The sequence below is a fragment of the Scomber japonicus genome, chromosome 5 (assembly GCF_027409825.1).
Source record: "Scomber japonicus isolate fScoJap1 chromosome 5, fScoJap1.pri, whole genome shotgun sequence".
Lineage (NCBI taxonomy): Eukaryota > Metazoa > Chordata > Actinopteri > Scombriformes > Scombridae > Scomber > Scomber japonicus.
Genome location: NC_070582.1, coordinates 25,251,057 through 25,271,196, shown reverse-complemented (window position 1 = coordinate 25,271,196; position 20,140 = coordinate 25,251,057). Strand labels below are relative to the sequence as shown.

At 41.0% G+C, this 20,140-nt stretch overlaps 1 protein-coding gene across 1 annotated transcript in view; it reads left to right on the top strand.

The window, feature by feature from the left end:
- Positions 1–643: 643 nt before the first annotated feature.
- tspan9a (tetraspanin 9a) overlaps positions 644–20,140 on the top strand; it is a 62,620-nt gene continuing 43,123 nt past the window's right edge. The window contains exon 1 of the mRNA XM_053319212.1: positions 644–1,012. Within this exon, the coding sequence (XP_053175187.1) occupies positions 644–1,012 (369 nt within the window). The remainder of the gene's footprint in view (positions 1,013–20,140) is intronic.

Below are 20,140 nucleotides of genomic sequence, written 5' to 3'. Positions count from 1 at the left end.
AGGCACACTCAGAGAGAGATAGAGCAAAGGAAGAGAGAGCGCATCAGAGCGGGCTGAGACGGCTCAGAGGAGAGGAGGACAGAGAAGGAGCAGGGCAGTGGAAAGAGGAGAGGAAAGTGAAGAGGGGAGAAAAGTTACCAGGTCAGCAGGAGACCGTGGAAGTGGAGCAGCTGAGACTCAGTGGAGTATCACTCCCACTGGAACAGCCCGGCACAGCAATAACCAGCACAGGAGGAGAGTGATTTTACAAAAGGGTATAGAGGGAATACTGTAACTTCTTCCTGGAAAGACAGTCCTGTCAAAAGACGAGGGTAATGCTCCTCACAGGACCCCTCTGCACAGCTACTTCAGGACTATCAAAGCAAGACAACAGCAGCAAGCAGAAGACACTTAAGCCTGGCAGAGGTGCCTGAATAGCTCAGTTGTACTCACTTCTGTATTGGAGACTTTCTAACCAGAGTTGCTGGTTCAGCTGTGGCTTCCAGGTGGATGCAGTTGTATTTCGATGTGGCTTTGATCTGTTTTTGCTTCTGAGTGTGAAGCAGTGGAGATTTGGAGCACGAGTTGTTCTGTCCTGTTATCACAGAGACTATGGTAGACTGTGCGTCAGGGAGACCTTCATCAGCAGCTGCAGCCCTAGAGCATGGAGAAGTCCAGCAGTGAGGAGTCAGCCATTCACCGTAGCCCCTCAGTAGATAGCCGTGACTCTGATTTTGCTCAAGCTTCCACGTCTGGCCGCCCATTTGGCGGCCGCGGTTTCACTGCCGGTGCATTCTACGGCTCCACGGGGCCGCGCAAAAACGCACAGCAGGGTCAGGCAGGAACGGCGGCTGACACCAGCGCAGGAGACAAGACCAAGAACAAGTACAGCTCCCCCAAAGGCAGCAAATACGTGGTCTTTTACCTGGATCTATCCTTTGTGTTCCTTTTAGAATTCAAGAAGTGCAACATGGCAAGAGGCTGCCTCTGCTGCTTGAAGTATATGATGTTCATCTTCAATCTCATCTTCTGGGTAAGTGGTTCATTATTTTGTTTCATCATACTTGTTAACATTGGTCTAGCTGATGTTAATGACACAAATGTATAGATAAGACTTAAAAGATAATGTTGACAGAGTAACATCATTATGCATATCTCAGAAATGTGGGATATTGATGAGATATGCATAATGTGTGTTGTTTTTAAAAAAAAAGGTTAATCAGGAAACATTATGGCAAAGTGATGGTTGTCAGTGCAATCATGTGTTTCTAATTATTACATCAGGGTGTTTATGCCTGTTCTTCCCTGTGCATGTTGCTATTCCTGGATGTCATGACAGAGTCAGTGGCATTGCACCAGGTCTCCTTTTGTATGTGACGGATGGAAGGGGGTAGGATTGTGGTGGTAAGGAGGACAAGGGTTCGTTAGGGTCACTCAATCAGATGGTTATATGATTTACAGTTAACACAGGGTTACAATGCCAGTATTGGTATGTTAGTGAAAGAGTATATGCCTCTTCAGTACATTTCACATTGATGAGCAACCCAATAGTACCAGAGGGGATGTGGGTTAAGATGGTCAGCAAGACCTTTAAATCATTCTGGATGAGTTCATCTGATTTGTGTGCTTAATTTTATTATTCACTCTTCTTTTTTGTTTAATGTCTTCTGTTTTAAAAGCTGTGAATAATTATCCACAAATTATAATTATCACAACCAAAGTGTAGAGTTGCTCTTCAGGACCTTCTCGGCTTTATCTGTGTAATTCATAAGTGTTGTAATTATCCATACTTGTAGCAATTACAGTAATAATAGAAACAATGATCTCCTTGCCAATAGGTTTTACCCAGAGAAAACCTGGCCGGTGTGTGGCAGGCTTTGCTGTGTACCCATGCATGGGCATTTGTTGTAAAAGTGGGCATGCCTTCAATGTTTACAGAATGGATTATAAGGCTTATGGGTTATGGGGCCAAGGCTTTTGTGTGGATGCAGCGAAGCGTGAAGCAGAAAAACATCCCAACACCCCAACACTGGGGACTCTACCAACCACGGCCCACCATGTCACTGGGTTGTGAGCTTTGCTAACTGGGGCACATTGGAGGCAACAGAGTGGGCATTAGTTGGAGCCCAGCTGTGAACAGGCTAGCATTGAAAACACACACACGTACAAATGCACCACACAAACCAAGATCTGTCTCATTGTCTGCTCCTTCTACAGAACTGGACAGCGCTGTTTGCATCCAGGCTCAGAGTTGAAGCAGGGGAGGTCTGCACTGCTTCAGGGCAATATCTCCATATCATTACCCATTTCAGAGAGGCAAGAGCAAGGGTGACTGGCAAGACATACAAATGGTTTGAGGGCTGGTCAGTCAGTGTTTGTTTAAGGGAATAAAAGGGTCAGAAAAGTTCAGCTGATGTTGAATTAATTAATACAGACATTGACTTGCCTTAATGTGAGCACCTCCATTGAAGCCAGTAAGTGCTCATGACTAATTGGAGCTGAATCGGAGATGCAAATTTTAAGCAATTTCCTGAATTGATTGTTTCCCACATGAATAATCAAGAATTGGTTAATCATTAAAATAGAAAATAGGTGTTTTTCCTTGACTAAAGCTTATTTTTAACAGCTTGTGCAGCCTGTTACAGATCAGAAACATTACATGTTTTAGTCATAAACTAGATAAAATGACAAAATGCCTTTTCAAAGAATTGACTCTCCAGCTTTTTCAGCAAATGAAAAAGTCAATCAATTCAACTGACTTATACCAGCATCAAAAAGGGCTTAATAACCTTCAAATACCTATAAAAGTGGGCAGCTCGGATCAACAGGCTCAAGTATTACTGGTTTCTTTTTAAGAACATGCGCATATATTTACATGTTTACTGTTATGCCTTCTTGCAAGAAATATGTCAGGCCAGTTTTGCAAAGGAGGGATTGTAATACAGAGCAGACAGTGAAGATCAAGAGCTATAGAAGACAAGCTTGCGCTGCAGATCAGGTCAATTTCAACCTCCAACACATACTTAATGTAAGCAACACCTTTTAACATGCTGTTCTGTCAAATAGAAATCCATATGTGCTATGCCGTCACTGACTCTGACACTAACATTGAAATTCAGAAAGTCCAGCCGCTAAGACAGAACTTGCCTCCTGGAAATGTACAAGTAATGTTGCTTCAGCTTTGCTCATTGACATATTTTTGATTGAATATATTAGTCATGGTAAAAAAAAAAAACCTTATTTGATTAATTTAGACATCATATAATCACTTTGTAAAAGTCCTGAGGGCAAAATATGATAGATCAAGGCCTTATTAGATTCTACATTAATAGATTGGCATTCAGTTACTTGCATGTCAGTTATGCCCTGTTCGGATCATTTAATAGATCAGAAGGTGCATTGTTATAGGTCAACCTTTAGCACAGGTCATAATGTTAAGGTCATTGTTATCTGGTATCTTCTTGAGGGGGTGTCACATCGGATTTCCATGAAGGCGTTAACTTCCAAAGTTGTTTCTAAGCTCAATTTGTGTTTAACCCTTTACAGTAGCAAAACCCCTCCACTAATAACCGGCTGTTGCACACCACTAATGAGGAGGTGGAAAAGAGGCTTTGGATTTCAAGACCGCTGCCCCCCGATTTATGTGGAACTTAGCTCATTGTCTTCCATGCAAATGCATTACAATCATCCTGAGTGTGTGCAGTGATTTGAGGACTCTCTCTGTCATCATGTGTCAACATGCATGTGTATATGTGTGTGCACATGCGTGGCGGGGCATAAGGACCTTAAGTTGCTATGGACTTTCCCCAGCAGAGTACATCCCCCTGCTGCGCAATAATTGAATTTTTACACTGGTAATGTTCGTTTAATGAGCATCCACCATGCAGATTCTCCTCTATTCCCAGAGATTGATACTCCAGGTTTCCTCCCACCCCTGGTTCAGTTAAATGGGATTTTAATCAGTGTCAGATGGGAAAAGAGTGGGGTGAAGAGGGGGTTAGGATGCAGCATGTGACTGGTGGGGCTCTTTGGCAGCCAGCTGACTGGTACTCTGGATTCTGGGGCAACAGTGCACTCAGTTGAAGGTTAGAGGAGCTGGGAATAAAGGGTTTGCTTGAGGGGTCAGAACCGGGTGTCTGATCACTCTGGGACATACAGGGGGAGGGTGAGAGGCATGTTGTATCCTGACACCCCTGAGACTGCACTGCTCTACCTCTGACACTCTAGGAATCACAAGGTTACTGCAGCTGGTAGGGAGGTTTGCCTCTGAAGATCTGACATCTCATCTCAGGACTGAAGGGGGTATGGTGAGCTGCAGTAACCTGACACCAGGTACAGCAGGGGTCTCTTCATTCTGACTGTGCACATGTACCCATGCTCTTGCTGTACACGCACTGACATCACCCCACACACACACACACACACACCCACACACCATCCGCTCCACGGGGCTTCCAGTGGTAACTTGAAGCACAAGGTAAACAGCAGCAAGCATTCCAGGCATCTCCATACATGCGCTCATCCTCAGGCCCCCCAGCAGTTGTTCATGACCATTTGGCTCCTCTGTCTTATAAGGGATTAGATGAGTCTGAGCTGTAGGGGGAGTTTCGTGCAGATTAGAGCTTTATTGGGTGGTGCTGTTAGGATTGAGAGCATGGTTCCTTTGGACAGCTCTATGCTAAAGCCAACAATCATCAAAGCAAATGGTCTTTGTGCTGTGACAAAGTGTGTGGTTTAGTAGGGAAGGGGATCTCTGTTGCGCTCTCTCTCTCACACACACACACACACACACACACACACACACAGTGACTGTTTGACCCGCATGACAGGGTGATAGATGTTAAGTCCTATTGGTCTCAGCCTTGTGAGCATATCAGTGTTGGCGTACCTGCTGGGAGCAAGGATTTCAGCCTCTTACTCCTTGTGTCCTCTGTACTCGTAGCCTCCATTGTTAATCTGCTCCATTCAAGATTTAATTTATTGTCTGCTGTTGCACTTATTTATCTTGCGCAGTGATATTGAACAACCAAAAAAGATGAGAAAAAAGGCCTGAAAACACAACACAGGGATTTACTCGTGCCAAGTCGCGTGTCTCATATCACACATACTGTAACGCACAAGCAACATTGCCTTTGTTCAAGATAGTTTGTATCTAAATGGGCTCGTCCCAGCTGTGCCATTACCGCACCATATCACAAGCTAAAGCCTCATTTGATATTCATATTTAAAAGAAAAGTGTCAGCTCAGCAGTCTTGTCCTATAAGTACAAGAGTGTGGCGGTATCAAAGCCACTCTTTTGTTGGAGGAGAGAAAACCAAATGTGTTTAGCATTCATGAATTCCTGTGCTTACTTAGGGGATTGCAGCAGGATTTATAAACCATTTGGTCTGAGGCAACAAAAGATTAGTTCCCCTATCGATTTAATCACTGAATTTGACATTTAAGGTTTCAAATGTTGTACCCACTCTCAGATTCTGCAAAGAGCGGAGCTATTGACAGACTCGAGGTAGTTTGTAAGCATGCTTGCATGTCTGTGTCTGGTGGAAAGGAATTCCATAAAGTGTTTCACACAAGCTTTCCTTTTCCCATGGGATTTCAATCTAAAGTGCTGAAGCAATTTGCCTGTTTTTCATTTTCTGTATCGACAAGTTCAGTCATATTTTATGGTTCAAGTGTGTTGCAACAAACTTTTATCCTTTTTTTCCCTTTCTGTTTCACAAGGGGAACAGCTGAAATCCATCAGTTACTGCGAGGTGAAACACGGAATGGGCACAGGGAAAATTGATGAGGGTTGAGTATGCTTGGTGAGATGATAAAACAAGCTGTATATGCTGTGCTGTCACATGCATTTAATTCCATCAATTGCAGCATAAAAGGCTGGATCATGAATTGGCTTTGAGTCTGAAATGTCAGAATGCAGTCTGTCCAGTCTGTCTACCTACATTTCACACCTCTGACTATGATACAGAATAGACAGTCATTAGGTTTAATCAGCACAATACAACCAGTCATAGATTATTCATCTTCAGAGTCATCTATATCCATGTGAAGCATTTATACTGTGTAATATGCTCAGATGTTCATAACTGTTCCATAGCTACTGTCTGCTGAGCTGGTCCATTGATTTTTCCATAATATTTACATAGAGCACATCACTATATTTACATGCATTTTAATCATATGAAGTCTTCTAATTAGCATCCCCTACAGATCGTTGGGCCTTGATGCAGATTGGCTGACCTGCTTGGTAAATATCTTCATATGCCTGCCTTTGTCCGGTGGATCGTCTAGGGAGATCACTCTAATTTACATGTCTCTCCGTCTGTTTCGATTTCCCGATCGTGTTGTGTAGCGCCGCTGAGCTCATTAGCTCATGTTGCAGATCAATTGGGGGGGGGTTTGAGGTAATATGGTGTGTGTTTTGGCTTGGGAACAGTAGGTGGGTGGTGTTTTGGAAAGGTCATGAAGTGTCCCACGTCATCACTAATCGCTATTAATTTTGGTGGAATTGGCTTCAGACTTCATTAGTTTGGGTTTGTAACAGGGTGACACTGATGAGAAGTAGAAAACTGCAACATTTTACTCGGTTTAATAACTAAGGTGGAGATCAAATAAATATCCCACACAAAATATGCATGCCAGTGTCTTTCGATCTCACAGGGTATTATTCATAAATCCTGTGTGAGAATTTTTATATAGTCTAATGTTGCTACTCAGATGGATAAAGCAGGTGCAGTTTGAGGAGAGTTTCTGCTGTGTGGTAGGTACTGACTTATAGTGACAGGTGAAAAACAGAACAGATGAAACCATATATATATATATATATATATATATATATATATATACAGGAACTACAGCACATGGAATACCATAGTCTTGGATATATACCATTCACTGACTGTTTTGCATTCTCTGAGTTTTACAAATATATAGTGCAAACAGAACCTCCCTCATTGAAATTACAAACCAGTGTGCCTCTTAAATCCAGGAGGTGCAGATAGGTCACAGCAACTCCTGTAACTGCTTTCTGTTTGTCATATCTGACATTCTCCAAAGCACCAAATGAGAAAACACACATGCCAGTGTCAGTGTTTGCTGTCACTATCGTATCAGCCAGTAAACAATTTTATCAGGAACAACTATATAGCACCTCAATCCTACTGTATGATGTATCTTTTTTATGTGCTCCTGCACATGAAACAGAAATCTTGCTTTTCTAAATATAGGCCAGAGGAGTTCAGAACAAGACAGAATGGGAGAACAAGGGGGGAAAAAATGAGTGTCATTAGTTCTGCGAACATAAGCAGAATCTTTTATAATAACTATGTGACAAATCGTGCACCTCAGGCGATAGAGAAGGCAGCATCAGTGTTGTATGTTCAATAATGTGTTTATATTGCTGCACTGAAAAGCGAGGAATATCTTCACAAGTCATATGTTTGGATTATTGATCAAAAAAGCACTTATCTATTCTTTATGTGTATTGAATACAGTCCAAGCAAGGCTTCCATTCACTGTCTGCGATTGGAAAAATATGCAGAGAAACAAGCTGCATTTGAAGCTCGTCTGCTTAGCTCCGCAGCTGAGGATGATTTCACATTTCATGATGGAATTCAATTTGGTTCAAATTGATTGGTACTGTCAAGCAAACCATTACAACGTACAAAAATACAGTAGTCTGTATAATCCATGTTAGAAAATGAGTGAAATCATTGTAGCTCTTCAGCTGCCTCTGAACATTTTCACATGTGCAGCTAGTGACATTGAGTAGCACATGTGGACTTGTAGGGATTCACTATAGCTGTGAGCAAATACAACAGACACTATAAGCTCTGTGATTTGGTCAGCTCAAGCTTTTGATGTGCTGTTGCAGTCTCACTCTGTTGTATCTCTAAATGTGTGTTTACCTCCATACTGCTTTGTTTGCCTTTTCTGATGATGAAGAGAAATTCTCACTTTATTTCTGTTTGTGTTCCACAAAATGTTTCATTTAATATCTGTGCAGCAAAATATGTTGGAGCTTTCAAACAAGCACTGGTACAGATGAAAAATGTTTCAGTACTTCCTGTGCTACAGCAGAGGCTGCAGTATCTATCCCTATCTTCTCTGTTCACCACGGGAAGACCAAATCAATGCTAATCTGCACCTAAGCAGTCAATTAATGTAGAATGTTAGAACAGCGTGCTAGTTCACTTAGTCAGCATTTTTTGACACCTAAAGGCAAATTACAGTGAAATCAATATTTCCCAGTTAGTCCTTACCTCCAGCTCTGCCGAAGAGGTTTGGAGAATATCATTTTCCTGGTCCTCTGAGAGGAAAACTAAATTCATTTAAAATTACCCTTCTCATGTTTAAATAACAGTATATGAAATGCATATATGAACTAACTAGTCCATGAGCTGTGTGGTGTTCAGACTGATATTAGTTCTGTGTGAAAAAACACAGTGCTCTCTTTCATTTGAACGGATCCAGCACATTGACACAGCAGGAGTGCCAACAACACAACATAACACAACACAACACAACGTCATCCAGCGAGGTGCTGCATTGGCCAATCACAAACGTGCAAGCACACAGTCCTGGTGGATTACTAGTAACATGAACACCATATTTCTGATGTTAACCTGGCAATCATAAAAGTAAAAATAAAGCAGTTGCTGTCGTGGTAACTTTGCAACATTGTAAAATCTGTTACAAACAACTGTGCAGTGTTTTGGAGCCTTTATGAGTAGCTCCAACTGGATTTCCTGGATCATACTTGATTGTCTCACCAGTACGCCCCCATCAATCCAGCCCCTTGCATTGTTTTAATACACGACTGTTTTTAATCATTTGGAAAGTCAGTTGTCAAGTCAGTTGGAAAGGCTGTTTCCCTGGTAACACTATAAGTCCTAGATGAGCTGCAACTCAGTTCATCAGAAGACAATCTTTAATGTCCTGGGTGCAGCTCCCTAAGTTCTCCAGAGGCTATCTGCTGCAGACTGAGGATACATCGATGACTGACTCTAAGACCTATTTCCCTAGGGCCTCTACCTCAATTGATTCAATTGGGCCTGATTGTTTTCCCACCATGATCCCACTGAAACAACCTCCACAGCATCCATGAGAGCTTGTTTCCTCTCATTCTATCTCCTTCCCCTCTATAAACAAAATGTAGAGACCCAGGAAGTGACGGGCAACTGCACCACAATCTGTTGAAAATATGAGTAGCAGATTGACTTTGAATCTGTTTAAATGTGTCATCTTGAATTTGGGTCAGAGAACCAGGCATTCATTGCCTGAATGGTAATGAGCCCAGGACACATCTTCAGCGGAGCCCCAACCCGCAGTGAGCCACACACTGATCCACGTTGTTAGCTTTGACAAATGAGAGACAGACTTATGCCTTAAAAATGAGAGCATATATTGTTTTATTCATCTGAACCACCGCCGATTACTGCTGCGTTATTACTCAGCCATAAAACATATTGCAGCTTGCTAGATAGAGAAGCATCAGTACATACAAGCATCAGGCTGATCTCCTAAAATTACAAGCTAGTCAACATCTTTTTTTTTTTTTTTTTTTTTTTTAATGAAAGTTGAAGATGGTGTGCTACAACTGTTGAACCCTTTACATGTAAATGACTACTGTAAACACCTAATCAACAACTCTCTGAAAGCTCCTTTTGCATGAAAACATGTCATTGATTAAGATAGAGACATAGCAATAGTTCTTTGTTGCATATAATGAAAGTGGCGCTCATTGTCTTCCTGTCTTCTTTTTTTCTACTGAAAAAAAAGAACACTGGAAGTGAATGTGAACTGTGTGTGGATGCAGCAAGATCTGTGAGTGTGTGTGTAAGCAGCCGGGCCATGCTCTCGTAGCTGCAGCAGGCAAGCGGGTAAGAAGAAGGGGAGGGGGCATGAAAAGCAATGCTTGCTTGTAGTCAAGCTGACAGCAGTTTTCCTCAGATCGATCTGCATCGCTGCTTCAGCTTATGACAAAAGAGTTCACAACTCGGAATGCCACCTGCCAAAGAGGCTAGTAAGAGTGACGGTGTGACATGCCACTGCTGATGCTACCCATATTTGCTAATGTCAAACCTTGACTACAGCACATAATCGTGGAATGTCAGACATGGTTTTATTGCTGTTTTTTAATGGAGCAATTTTCTTGCAGTATATGAAATACTCTGCACAATTCATACCATCAGCCAATGTATTAGACTGTTTGTTGTGATTTGAAATGGATGCCTATGTTGTTGTTTTCAGAGTGAAACCTAGATCTTCATCAGAGCAGGTTGTTGCCGTGCTCTCGTTACGTCTGATCCAATTTGAGCTTGACTCTTATTTGATGTGCATGAGGTGTGCTCACAACCGGCTCTGATTTTCTCCCTGAAGAGGGAAATGCAGCAACTAGTCAAGATCCTTCACTGCTACAGTAGCAAGATAACTGATTGGCTGTGTAAATCTAATAGGGATTATTGTCAGTCTTCCTTCATGCATATTCATCCCCTTCCTTATCACAGCAGAGTTTTAAACTGTCCCTTTGACTTTGCCCAAGTCTTATCACTCCACGAAAGCAAATTGTTCTTCTTGTTTGTTTTACACCAATTTGCAGTTACTAGTCTTATTTCCAGACATGAAAATGAGAGCATTTTCTTTGTGTATCTGCTCTGTTCCAGAAAACATCAGGGTTTTATGTGTCCTGAAACAATCTGGGTGCCAGCAGTATGCAAAGTCTTTATATAAAGGGGTAGCATGTAAAACCAGCCTCGTTCCATCACTTTTGTATTCTATGTAGGGCACAGAGAGATGTCTTAGATCTTACTTTTGAGAGAGGACTTCATTTTACAGAGGACTTTTGTTGCGTAGTTGAAATGTACAAGCCATTCAATTACTGCAACTGTAATTGCAGCTATTCAAAGGAAATGGTGAATGATCGGGTTAAGGACATTCATGTCTACATTTCTCTCTGCAAATACAAATTGCCTTGAGCCCATTTTCATTCATTTTCATTTGAACCTCTAATTCAATTAATAACAGATACTTAAAATTAATTACAGTAAGTATACCATTTTAAAACTGCAAAGATAAATAATCCGTGTAAAATATAAGTTTCACAGTTTGTTGCACTTTACTCTGTAATTTACAGAATATACAGTAGGCTATAATTTACCTTGTAGTTTAATGCAAACATTGAAACATGCTATAATATTAAATAAGAATGGAAATATTCTATGAAAAATACATACGCTCATATTTTTCTCAGTTTGCTATTGTTGGATATTCTTAATTAAAGATCAAATAAAGTGAGAAATTGGTTTAGAGACCCCCCCCTATTCACCATGTGTCGTTTGTAGTCCTTGTCAGTAGTCATTATTTCTGCACAGATGTCTCCATTTCTCTTATTAAGCCACCCAGGCTTTAGTAATGGGTGGCTTGTGATGGTGGTAGAATATAAAAGAGTGAGTCTGAGAGGAGCTCAGTGTGGGTAGAGTGAGGTTAGGGAAAGGAGTCTAATTTGAGAGGTTGATTAAGGGGTCATCACCACCCTTAGTGAATGATCTCATTCATCCATTTTGAGCCGGAGTAATTATTAACACAGACCTTTTGCCTGTGTATTCACTCATTAGTGCAGTATGGGGAGACAAATCCCCGACACTGTGTTTTATCCTGTGATAATGTCAGCAAAAGACACACTAGCATGTTTGGGGTCAGCCCATTAATGACCCTTCCATTTCATACACATTTCAGCTATTTCAGGACTGGCCTCGTCATTTCAGATCTCCGTCATGGCAGTGTTTTGAGTTTGCTTGCACTGGTTGCACGCTTGTTCTTGAACACTGTTCACAAGTGAACTGGGACAGATGGGGTTGGCCAGATTTTTCTCCCCGGTCCCCTTCTGAGAGGACAGACTGGCAGACCCGAAATGTCCTTTTCCTGGGATGGGAAGAAGCGATGCATGAAGGCAGGGAGGGAGGGGGGAGGGGTGGGGGTGCATGGACCTCTTCCCAAGAGCAAGAGAGGTGAACACATTGATGTTTGTTGACAGCTTCCCGAGAGGTGAGTCACCCTCACACTCAGATCCTACTCTCTCTCCCAGGCATCCACATCACGTCATTTTTTGTTTTTATCTTGAGGACGAGCTTGAAAATCATTTGGTCTATTTTGGAGATAAAAGAAAAATGCTGAATTCCAATTCTGTTTAGACAACAGTGACTGAAATATTTAAGCAAAATGAGATCCTACAGAAAAATATGGATTTACAGTTGTGATTCCCTGACTTTATTTTTTCAGATAGATGACACGTCTGTGTTTGATGAATTGCTTTTTATTAGCTCGTCATTTGCTGCGCATCATTAATGATGTTTTCTCATCAGGTGAACGCTCACACTTGATTAAAAAGGAGCTCCACAGTAAATCTTTTATAAGGTAAGAGCACTGTTGTACTGACCTCTATGGAGCAGTTTCACCTCTGACCACATGCAGGCATGTACTGTACTACTGCAAAAAGCTACAAGACTTTCAAACCGTGTGTACTTACTTTTTAACAATGTTCATTATCAGTTCTGGATTAACAGACATCAGTGGAATACCCAGCGGCCGGACCAAGCAGCTGCGGTGATATTTATTGTTATTCAGGTAAAGAGGTAAAGAGTAACAGAAATGAACATTAGATGAACAGATAAAAAACAGGTGTACCTATAGGGAGAAAGTCAAACAGTAGAATTAAACCGACTAAATAAGTAAGTTGCTATCTCCTTTCGACAGCTCAGAACTCCCCAGCCTGATTAGCTTTGCTAAGCACACACAGAAGAGTTTAGGTTCATTTTCTGCATTATTCATCTATAACACATGGGCTTTCAAATTCTGCAAAGCTGTGCTGGGTTTTTATTAGGGTAATTAGACAATCATAATACCATTAACAGACCTTATTTATTCATTCATTCAACATGTATCAAACTCTTATCTGTGCAACCCTGTGTACATCTCAACAGCGTCCACCCATATACAGTAGTCATGTTCAAGCAACAGTGATTTTAGAAGTCAAGCTCAAACAGCAGTCTAATTGAGTTGCAAATGTAGATGATGATGAATTTTAAATATTCACATGATGAAGACGAGGGGAGTGGCAAGTCCTCATCTCACATGTGAAGGCTGGCTTGTCTGTTCGCCGGCCTCCGTCAGTATTATTAAGAGCGCAGTAATTGGAACATAAAAGCACATCTCTGTTTGCTTCATTTGGAAAGTGTTCTCCCATCTTCAAAAGCCCCTAGCCCCACACCAGCCGCTCCACTACAGTTCATTTTTCATTGAAGTGCTTACCTTGCAAAAGAGATGTGAGGGGAAGAATACCGTCCTGCAGCATGTTCACACTCAGTTTTATAGTTTGCAGGGATTTCTCTGTAGTGTTGCCAGTTTTTAATCCAAAAATGTCTGGCAAGTTCGGTCCACAAACCTTTTCTAATGGATCATTGTAGACACCTGTGACAAGTGGAGACAATGAGTAAAAAAACTTTAACACTGAAGACAAATTTGCCAAATGGACCATTTCTCAGACATGTCACCCCATCTTTTTAAATTCTAAGAAAAAAGGCTTTGACTGTCACTATAGTAAGAAATCTTCCTCACAACCAATCACATTTCACGCTACTCTCCTACGTCATAATCACTTTATTAGCCTGATGTAGCTCCTGATCCAATATTGAGAAATCTGGCTGTTTTTCATATTAACTGTGGTGGGCGGTCAGCTTTATCTCCCATACAATTCTTTCATGATCAGCAGATTCCATTTTCATCCGTGAGACAAGAATAACTTCTTTCAGCGACACATTTATTTGCAGGGGATGTGCTCTGGTGAGAAAGAAAAACAAAACATCAATACGCTTTGAAACAGTTTCACTGTGCATCAATGGTGGTAACAGAGAGATGGAGAGGGCAGCTTCAGGGAACCAGGTCCACATTACATCAGAGTCCATCTCACATTCAGGCTGTAGTGTCCATAGAGATTCACAGTTCTAGCTCCAGCAATTATGGTGAGTATGGGACTATACAGGAGTTCACAGTGCAGCATGCAGTTCACTGTCAACATTTTTGTGTCTCTGTATAATGCTTCCAGTTGAATTCCAATGTACCCAGAAGGGAGCCAAGGTCAGGAAAGTGAAGCCATGGCTTGGAATGAATGTACATTTTATTGCTGCATTTGCCTTGTGTACTTCCCAACATGAAAAGAAGCTCTCTGTGATAGTTTTGCTTTGGTACTGTCAGTCACTGACAGATCTCACCTACCAGCCCAGCTGACACCACATCTAAGCATGGATGGTTCTTTATCATAGTCAGTGTAGTAATACATTTCAGCTAGTTTGCTGATATCCCATTGTTCTTTTTAGTGTGTGATTGTCAGTGCAGCACACCTAACAAAAGCCTCTTTGAGAAGGATGTGATAGGAGGAAGGTGAATAAATAGGTTGCCTTTAAATGGGGACCTTTTCACGCCACAGTGCTTTATTTCTTATACAATTTAAACCTGTGTCTCAGCCTCACTGATAATGTGACCTATTCTTACACTCTGTGGACATAAAGCGGTCACAACTCGAAGACAGAGAGAAGTCAACCTTTGTTTTCTCGCAAAAAGAAAAGAGCAGTGCTGATAAACCGAGTGAGTTTGTGATAAGCGGGTCCAGGCAGATGGACCATCATGTTGTAGTCTACTGTGTAAAACGACTTGTTAGGGTTTTGCATTTTTTACAACATGGCATTAAGAATTTACCATCTCTAAAGGAAAATCTATGCTCTATTGAGTTGCTGTTTTATTCTTGGTAGCTGTTACTAATTAATTTCCTGTCCTCTTCCAGTTAACATAAGCTGGCACCTGGCTATTCTATTGGGGCCACTCCAAATAAGATATATGTGATTAAAGTTGACATGGAGATCATGGGGACTCTACAACTGAATTTGTGTCACGTTGGTCACAAAAACCAGGTCATTTAGAGTAAGCAGCTAACAGATAAGGTGATGTGAGGTGAGGTGAGGGAAGGTAAGATAAGATGATGTCATTTCTGAAGGTTTGAATGCAAATGAGGCTTCAAAGTCATATCTCAGCAAGGCATTTAATTTGCTTATTAGTGGTCTATTTTGAACTTTGTCACCAGTTGACCTTCTTATTGTGTCCCCTTGTCATGTTGATTACCCATGAGGTCTCCCTGTTTATGGAAAACCAATATACAATAGAGAGCCTGGTTTGTGGCATCTACAACCAGACCGCTCCCGAGCCAGCTTTTTCCATGTCATAAACACTGTCTCATTAAACTGGAGATAAGCAATCACATGTGAGCCATGCAATGCACACAAGGGGTAACTCAAGGAGCTCAAGGGGAACAAATGGTCCCTATCAGCAGCTGCACCAAGAATACCCCTCCTCATGTTCTCTGATATTAAATCAGAAATGGAAAGAATATAAACCAATACATATTTTGGAACTGTTTTATTTTTACACATAATGGAGAGAAAACATTTCAACGTGTAGCCATGAGGCACAATTATTGCCGTAGAAGCAGACGCTATTATAATCTGCAGACCTCAGTTTGAAATGGCCTGGACATGGCGATAAGTCATGGCATGGATCAGCTTCAGCTCTATCTTCTGCCTCATTTGTTCCTGTCTAAACGAGATAGGCCTGCTATCTGCTGGCAGTCATCCTGCGGTGACACACTGTGACAATACGACAGGCTCTTTAGAAACATCACCTGTGTGGTAAGCATGGAGTATAGCAGACATGTCACTGCCATTTTCCAGCCTGGTGCAGCCCACACCTCCCAGGGTGTAGGACAATTAGAGGACGAAGCGAAGGGGAGATGAGCATGCTAGAAGCATGTCAAGACAATGGGGAGCCACGTATCGAATTAACTGGGCCGGCGCCTCTGATGTTGTTACCATAGTTTGACAGGTGGACAAACAGATAGTCCTCTTCTTGAAAATGTCCCTGTCACTTTGGCAATCACTAGGGAAGTGTGTAAGACAGAGCACAATGTTTATCACTGGTGCCTTTCAGCAAGGAGTACTCTCTAAATGCTTACTGTATCTGGATCCATCTGAGGTGGCCCACTTGAGAGACACCCTGTGCAGCACTTGTTTAAATGTGTGTGTAATCTGGAGACATTTCTTGGTAAACAAGCTGACTCCGAGGAAGGTTATTTGCAGAGCAGAGGAAAGGGAGGAGCGAGGAGGGAGGAGCAAGACACCTGTTGCAACAATGGCTGGTGGATAATGTGCTTTAATTTATGAAGGAAAGCAGTCTGGTGCAGTCTCTCCACTCCTCCTGAGATTTTATGTTTTTCACTGACTTTCAAAGGACTTTTTACTCTTTCCTTTCATTCACGTCAGCTGGGTGTAGAGAGTGCAACAAAGCACAGATAGAACAGAGTCTGAGCAACTAATGAGAGCAGGTATAATTAAGATAAAATGTGCACCTTCGATGTATCTCTACTATCCAATGATTTCACACCAATTTAGTAGACATTCACTCTGCCAGTCCCTTCCTCATTTTCCAGGCATTAGGCAGAGCTTTTCACTCTCAAAACTCTGATGCATCCTTTCATTCTGATCATCCAGGAAAATGGAACTAAACTCAACTTAAAATGTTATGTCATGATAAGAACATTTGTACTAAACTACACCTTTACACTACAGTTCCTTGTAAATGTAAGACTTTGCCTGAGACTATATAGCCTTTAAAAGCCACTTTGTAGCTGATCTTCAAAGTTTGTGGTGTTTCATAATCAGTCATATTTTGCTGGAGTGCAGGTTGCCAGTTGAGCATTAATAGCATGAAGACCCAACTGATATCTTCTGTGACTAGGTTATCAGCTCCACTGACGGCGCGCTGTAGCAGGACCAGATTCAGCAGCAGTGGCGAATCTTCTAATATTATCCACATCTCTGCACAATCTTCCTACCGCAGGCTATTCCATTACACTGGAAATGAAGAGTGAGAGAGGTCAGGGCAGTCAAATAAACAATTTTAGGTGGAGAATTTCATTATGTGTAGACCGAAGAGAATGGTTTACTGAGAGATTTGTTTCCTCAATTAACGGTTGCCTGGGGCTGCAGATGGGATCTTTTTGTTACCCAACCACAGTGATTAGCACATGGGAGAACGTTTGTCGCTGTTAGGGAACTTCTGCTTTGTTCTTTGACTTTCAACTGAAGTTTTTTTCTGCTCAGTAGGCCTGCTGCTCCAAGACCAAAGATTAAGCTAAGCAAAAATGTTTGCTAGTTTCCTTGTACTGTTGCTTGTACTGTATTTGTCCTCTTCCCTCCTCTCGTTAGTTCTACAGTCTTTGGATCAACACTCCCTCACCACCGCAGTTTTTCATCGGCATGTGTTTGCTTGCAGTGTGATTGGTTTGCGGTATGACTTGAACAATGTTCTGTGAATACAGAGATCACACGGTACCTCAGAGGATTTCAGGTCTTGACTCTAAATAGGTGTGAAAATTTCAGCGGCAAGCTACACATGCTCTAACAAGGAGACAGATGTGTACATGCACATACGCACTCATGTATATACTGGATATACTCACAAACATGCACTCAAATGCTGCACCGCCTACAAGCTTAATGAAGGTGAAAATAGCCTCATTTCCTATTCTGAAGCTCATCTTATAGAGATTCAAAATTCTAAAATAGCCATGGTTTCTTTAAGAGAGATGTTTGAAGTAAGAACATCTATCTAAATGGTAATTTTATCCTTGTATTACATGTCAACTGTATATCTTCTTGACTTTCTCATTAATCATCATGTAAAAAAATCTATAAATTGGAATTGCATGATGAATCAAGCAAAAATAAGTTTGAATTACTGCAGTGATAATCAGACACTACGTATTTTAAGCAGCACTTTTGAACCGTATTAGTGGTGTGGCTCTATAGATGGCAGTGTGTGTATGTGTGTATGCTACTTTGGTCCTGAAATATTTCAGCAACAACCAATATTTTGTTCAGACATTTTTGTTTAGATGATGAATTCTCTGGTGATCCCCTGACTTAAAAAAAAAAAAAAAAGTAAAACCATCATCAGGTCAAATTTATGATTTTTCTCGTTCATGACCAAATACCTACAGAATGTTAGCATTGTTATTGTGATACTGTTAGTGTTAGTGTGTAATCATTTAACCCAAAGCACCATCGTTGCTAAGTACATTCACGTAGCATTGCCTGCTATGGAAACTTTACTGAATGTTCAAACCATTCAGTGTCACAAACTTAACAACCTTGTTGTATACACCAAGGTTTGATTAATACAATGGATCCTAAGGCTGTGTGTCATGTCATCCTCATGCTTTCATGTATCCAGCCAAAATGATAAATGTCAGATGTTGTTTGGCCAGCTACATGAAGCCTGGGATTACTCTGTGTCTGAATGGAAGATGAGTTGCAGTCAGAACTGATATGTATTGTAGTAAAACTGTCCCTGTATAGACGGAGAGAATAGAAGGAGGAGTAGCCTGGAGAAGAGACAGGTCCATTACCAGTCATCCTTCCACTCTGTTTATCTCTGCATCCCTCTGATGTGCACCGCATTATTGGTTAAACACTGCTGACCTGGTCGTGATGGAGTGCACAGAACCTGGAATAGATTAGCGTCTGCTTGAAAATCGACAAACATCATCAGCATATTTGTTACAATTATCATTATAATTACCTCTGTGTAACTTTTTGAACTCCCATTTGTTAGTCTGACTTGAGTGATTGTACATAATGGGGAAAAAAACTATCAATTTGGAATATCGCCATCTACGTTTTCACCAAGTCAAATGTGTTTTCGCAACTATTGAAAAAACATGTGCTCGTCTTTGATGTTGAATTATACCTCTTTTTCAACAGACACGCCCTAATGTATCATTTCCATGAGACCATTTTCAACTGCATGACCCAGATATTAAAGAAAGATTCATCCTGAATCATTTAATACTCTTTAAAAACAAATATTTAGTTTAATATTCTCATATTCTTTTATATTCAGTAAGTGCTTAGCAGGTCAGAGATGAGAAAAGCTTTGGCAAATACCCTTTTTTCTATTTTCTAAACAACATCTGTGCTAAATATCAGATCTTGGTTTCATTTTTTCAGAATCAAAGAGAAAGGAATATTTCAAGAATGCCCCTCTTGCTCTTGCATTTGACAATCATGAAAGATTAACTGTTTCCAACAGGCAGAGATATCAGGGTTTTTTTTACGGATGGTAGCTTTAATAAACCATAATACAGCACAGCCGCAAGAGGTGTTATGTTATGCATAAGAATTCACATGTATTCTCCAGTGGCAACTTTAACACAGCTGCTATTGCTCTCTTTACCTGCCAGCTGGAAATTAGCTCGATAAATATTTTCCCACTGGCTTGTAAGGAAAGTAATGCTAAATGTTAAGATGTATTCAGATGTTGGTCATAATAAAGAGCTACTCATATCTTGAAGCCTCAGTATATGAATTTTTTTTTTTACACTAAACTGCATAGATTTTATGTTATATTGGGTTGATAACCCTCCTGCAGTGAGTTCACTTGACTCCAGTCACTGACAAGACTGACATTCATGCCTATTACTTGAGCATTTGCCCAAAGTGTTCTGGGAAATGGGGAAATCACTAAAGTAAAATTACAAAGATGGACAAGAAAGACTTACAGATTGTACTAAAAAATTGCAGCTTTTTATCTCAAAATAGCGTAATAGATTGAGATTCATAGGTTGAAAACTATTATTATATGAGAAAAGACTTGAATCCCCATTTCCTGTAATGCCATGAAGCAACACTGAGCCTCCACCAACTCATGAACAGCTCTTTTCTACTTGAACCTGGTCTTAAAGCACTTTGAATTGCCTTGTTATTGAAATGTGCTTCACAGATGAATATGCCTTGCTTGTGAGCTGCAAACAGCGGGTGATATGAAAGGTAATCCATTACTTTCATGTATCCTCTCAATTAGAACAGACTGTTTTAAATGTGTTAAATGCATTTTTACTGCTCCAAACTTATTTTTAATATTTGACCATCATCTCTTAATGTCTGCTCATGTCTAGAATTTCATTTGCCCCTGACATTTCCTAACAGAGACACAGCGTCTGGGTCATGTCACCGACCCAAACTTCTTTCTCTCTGACTCAGTCAACCTGTGGTTTTAA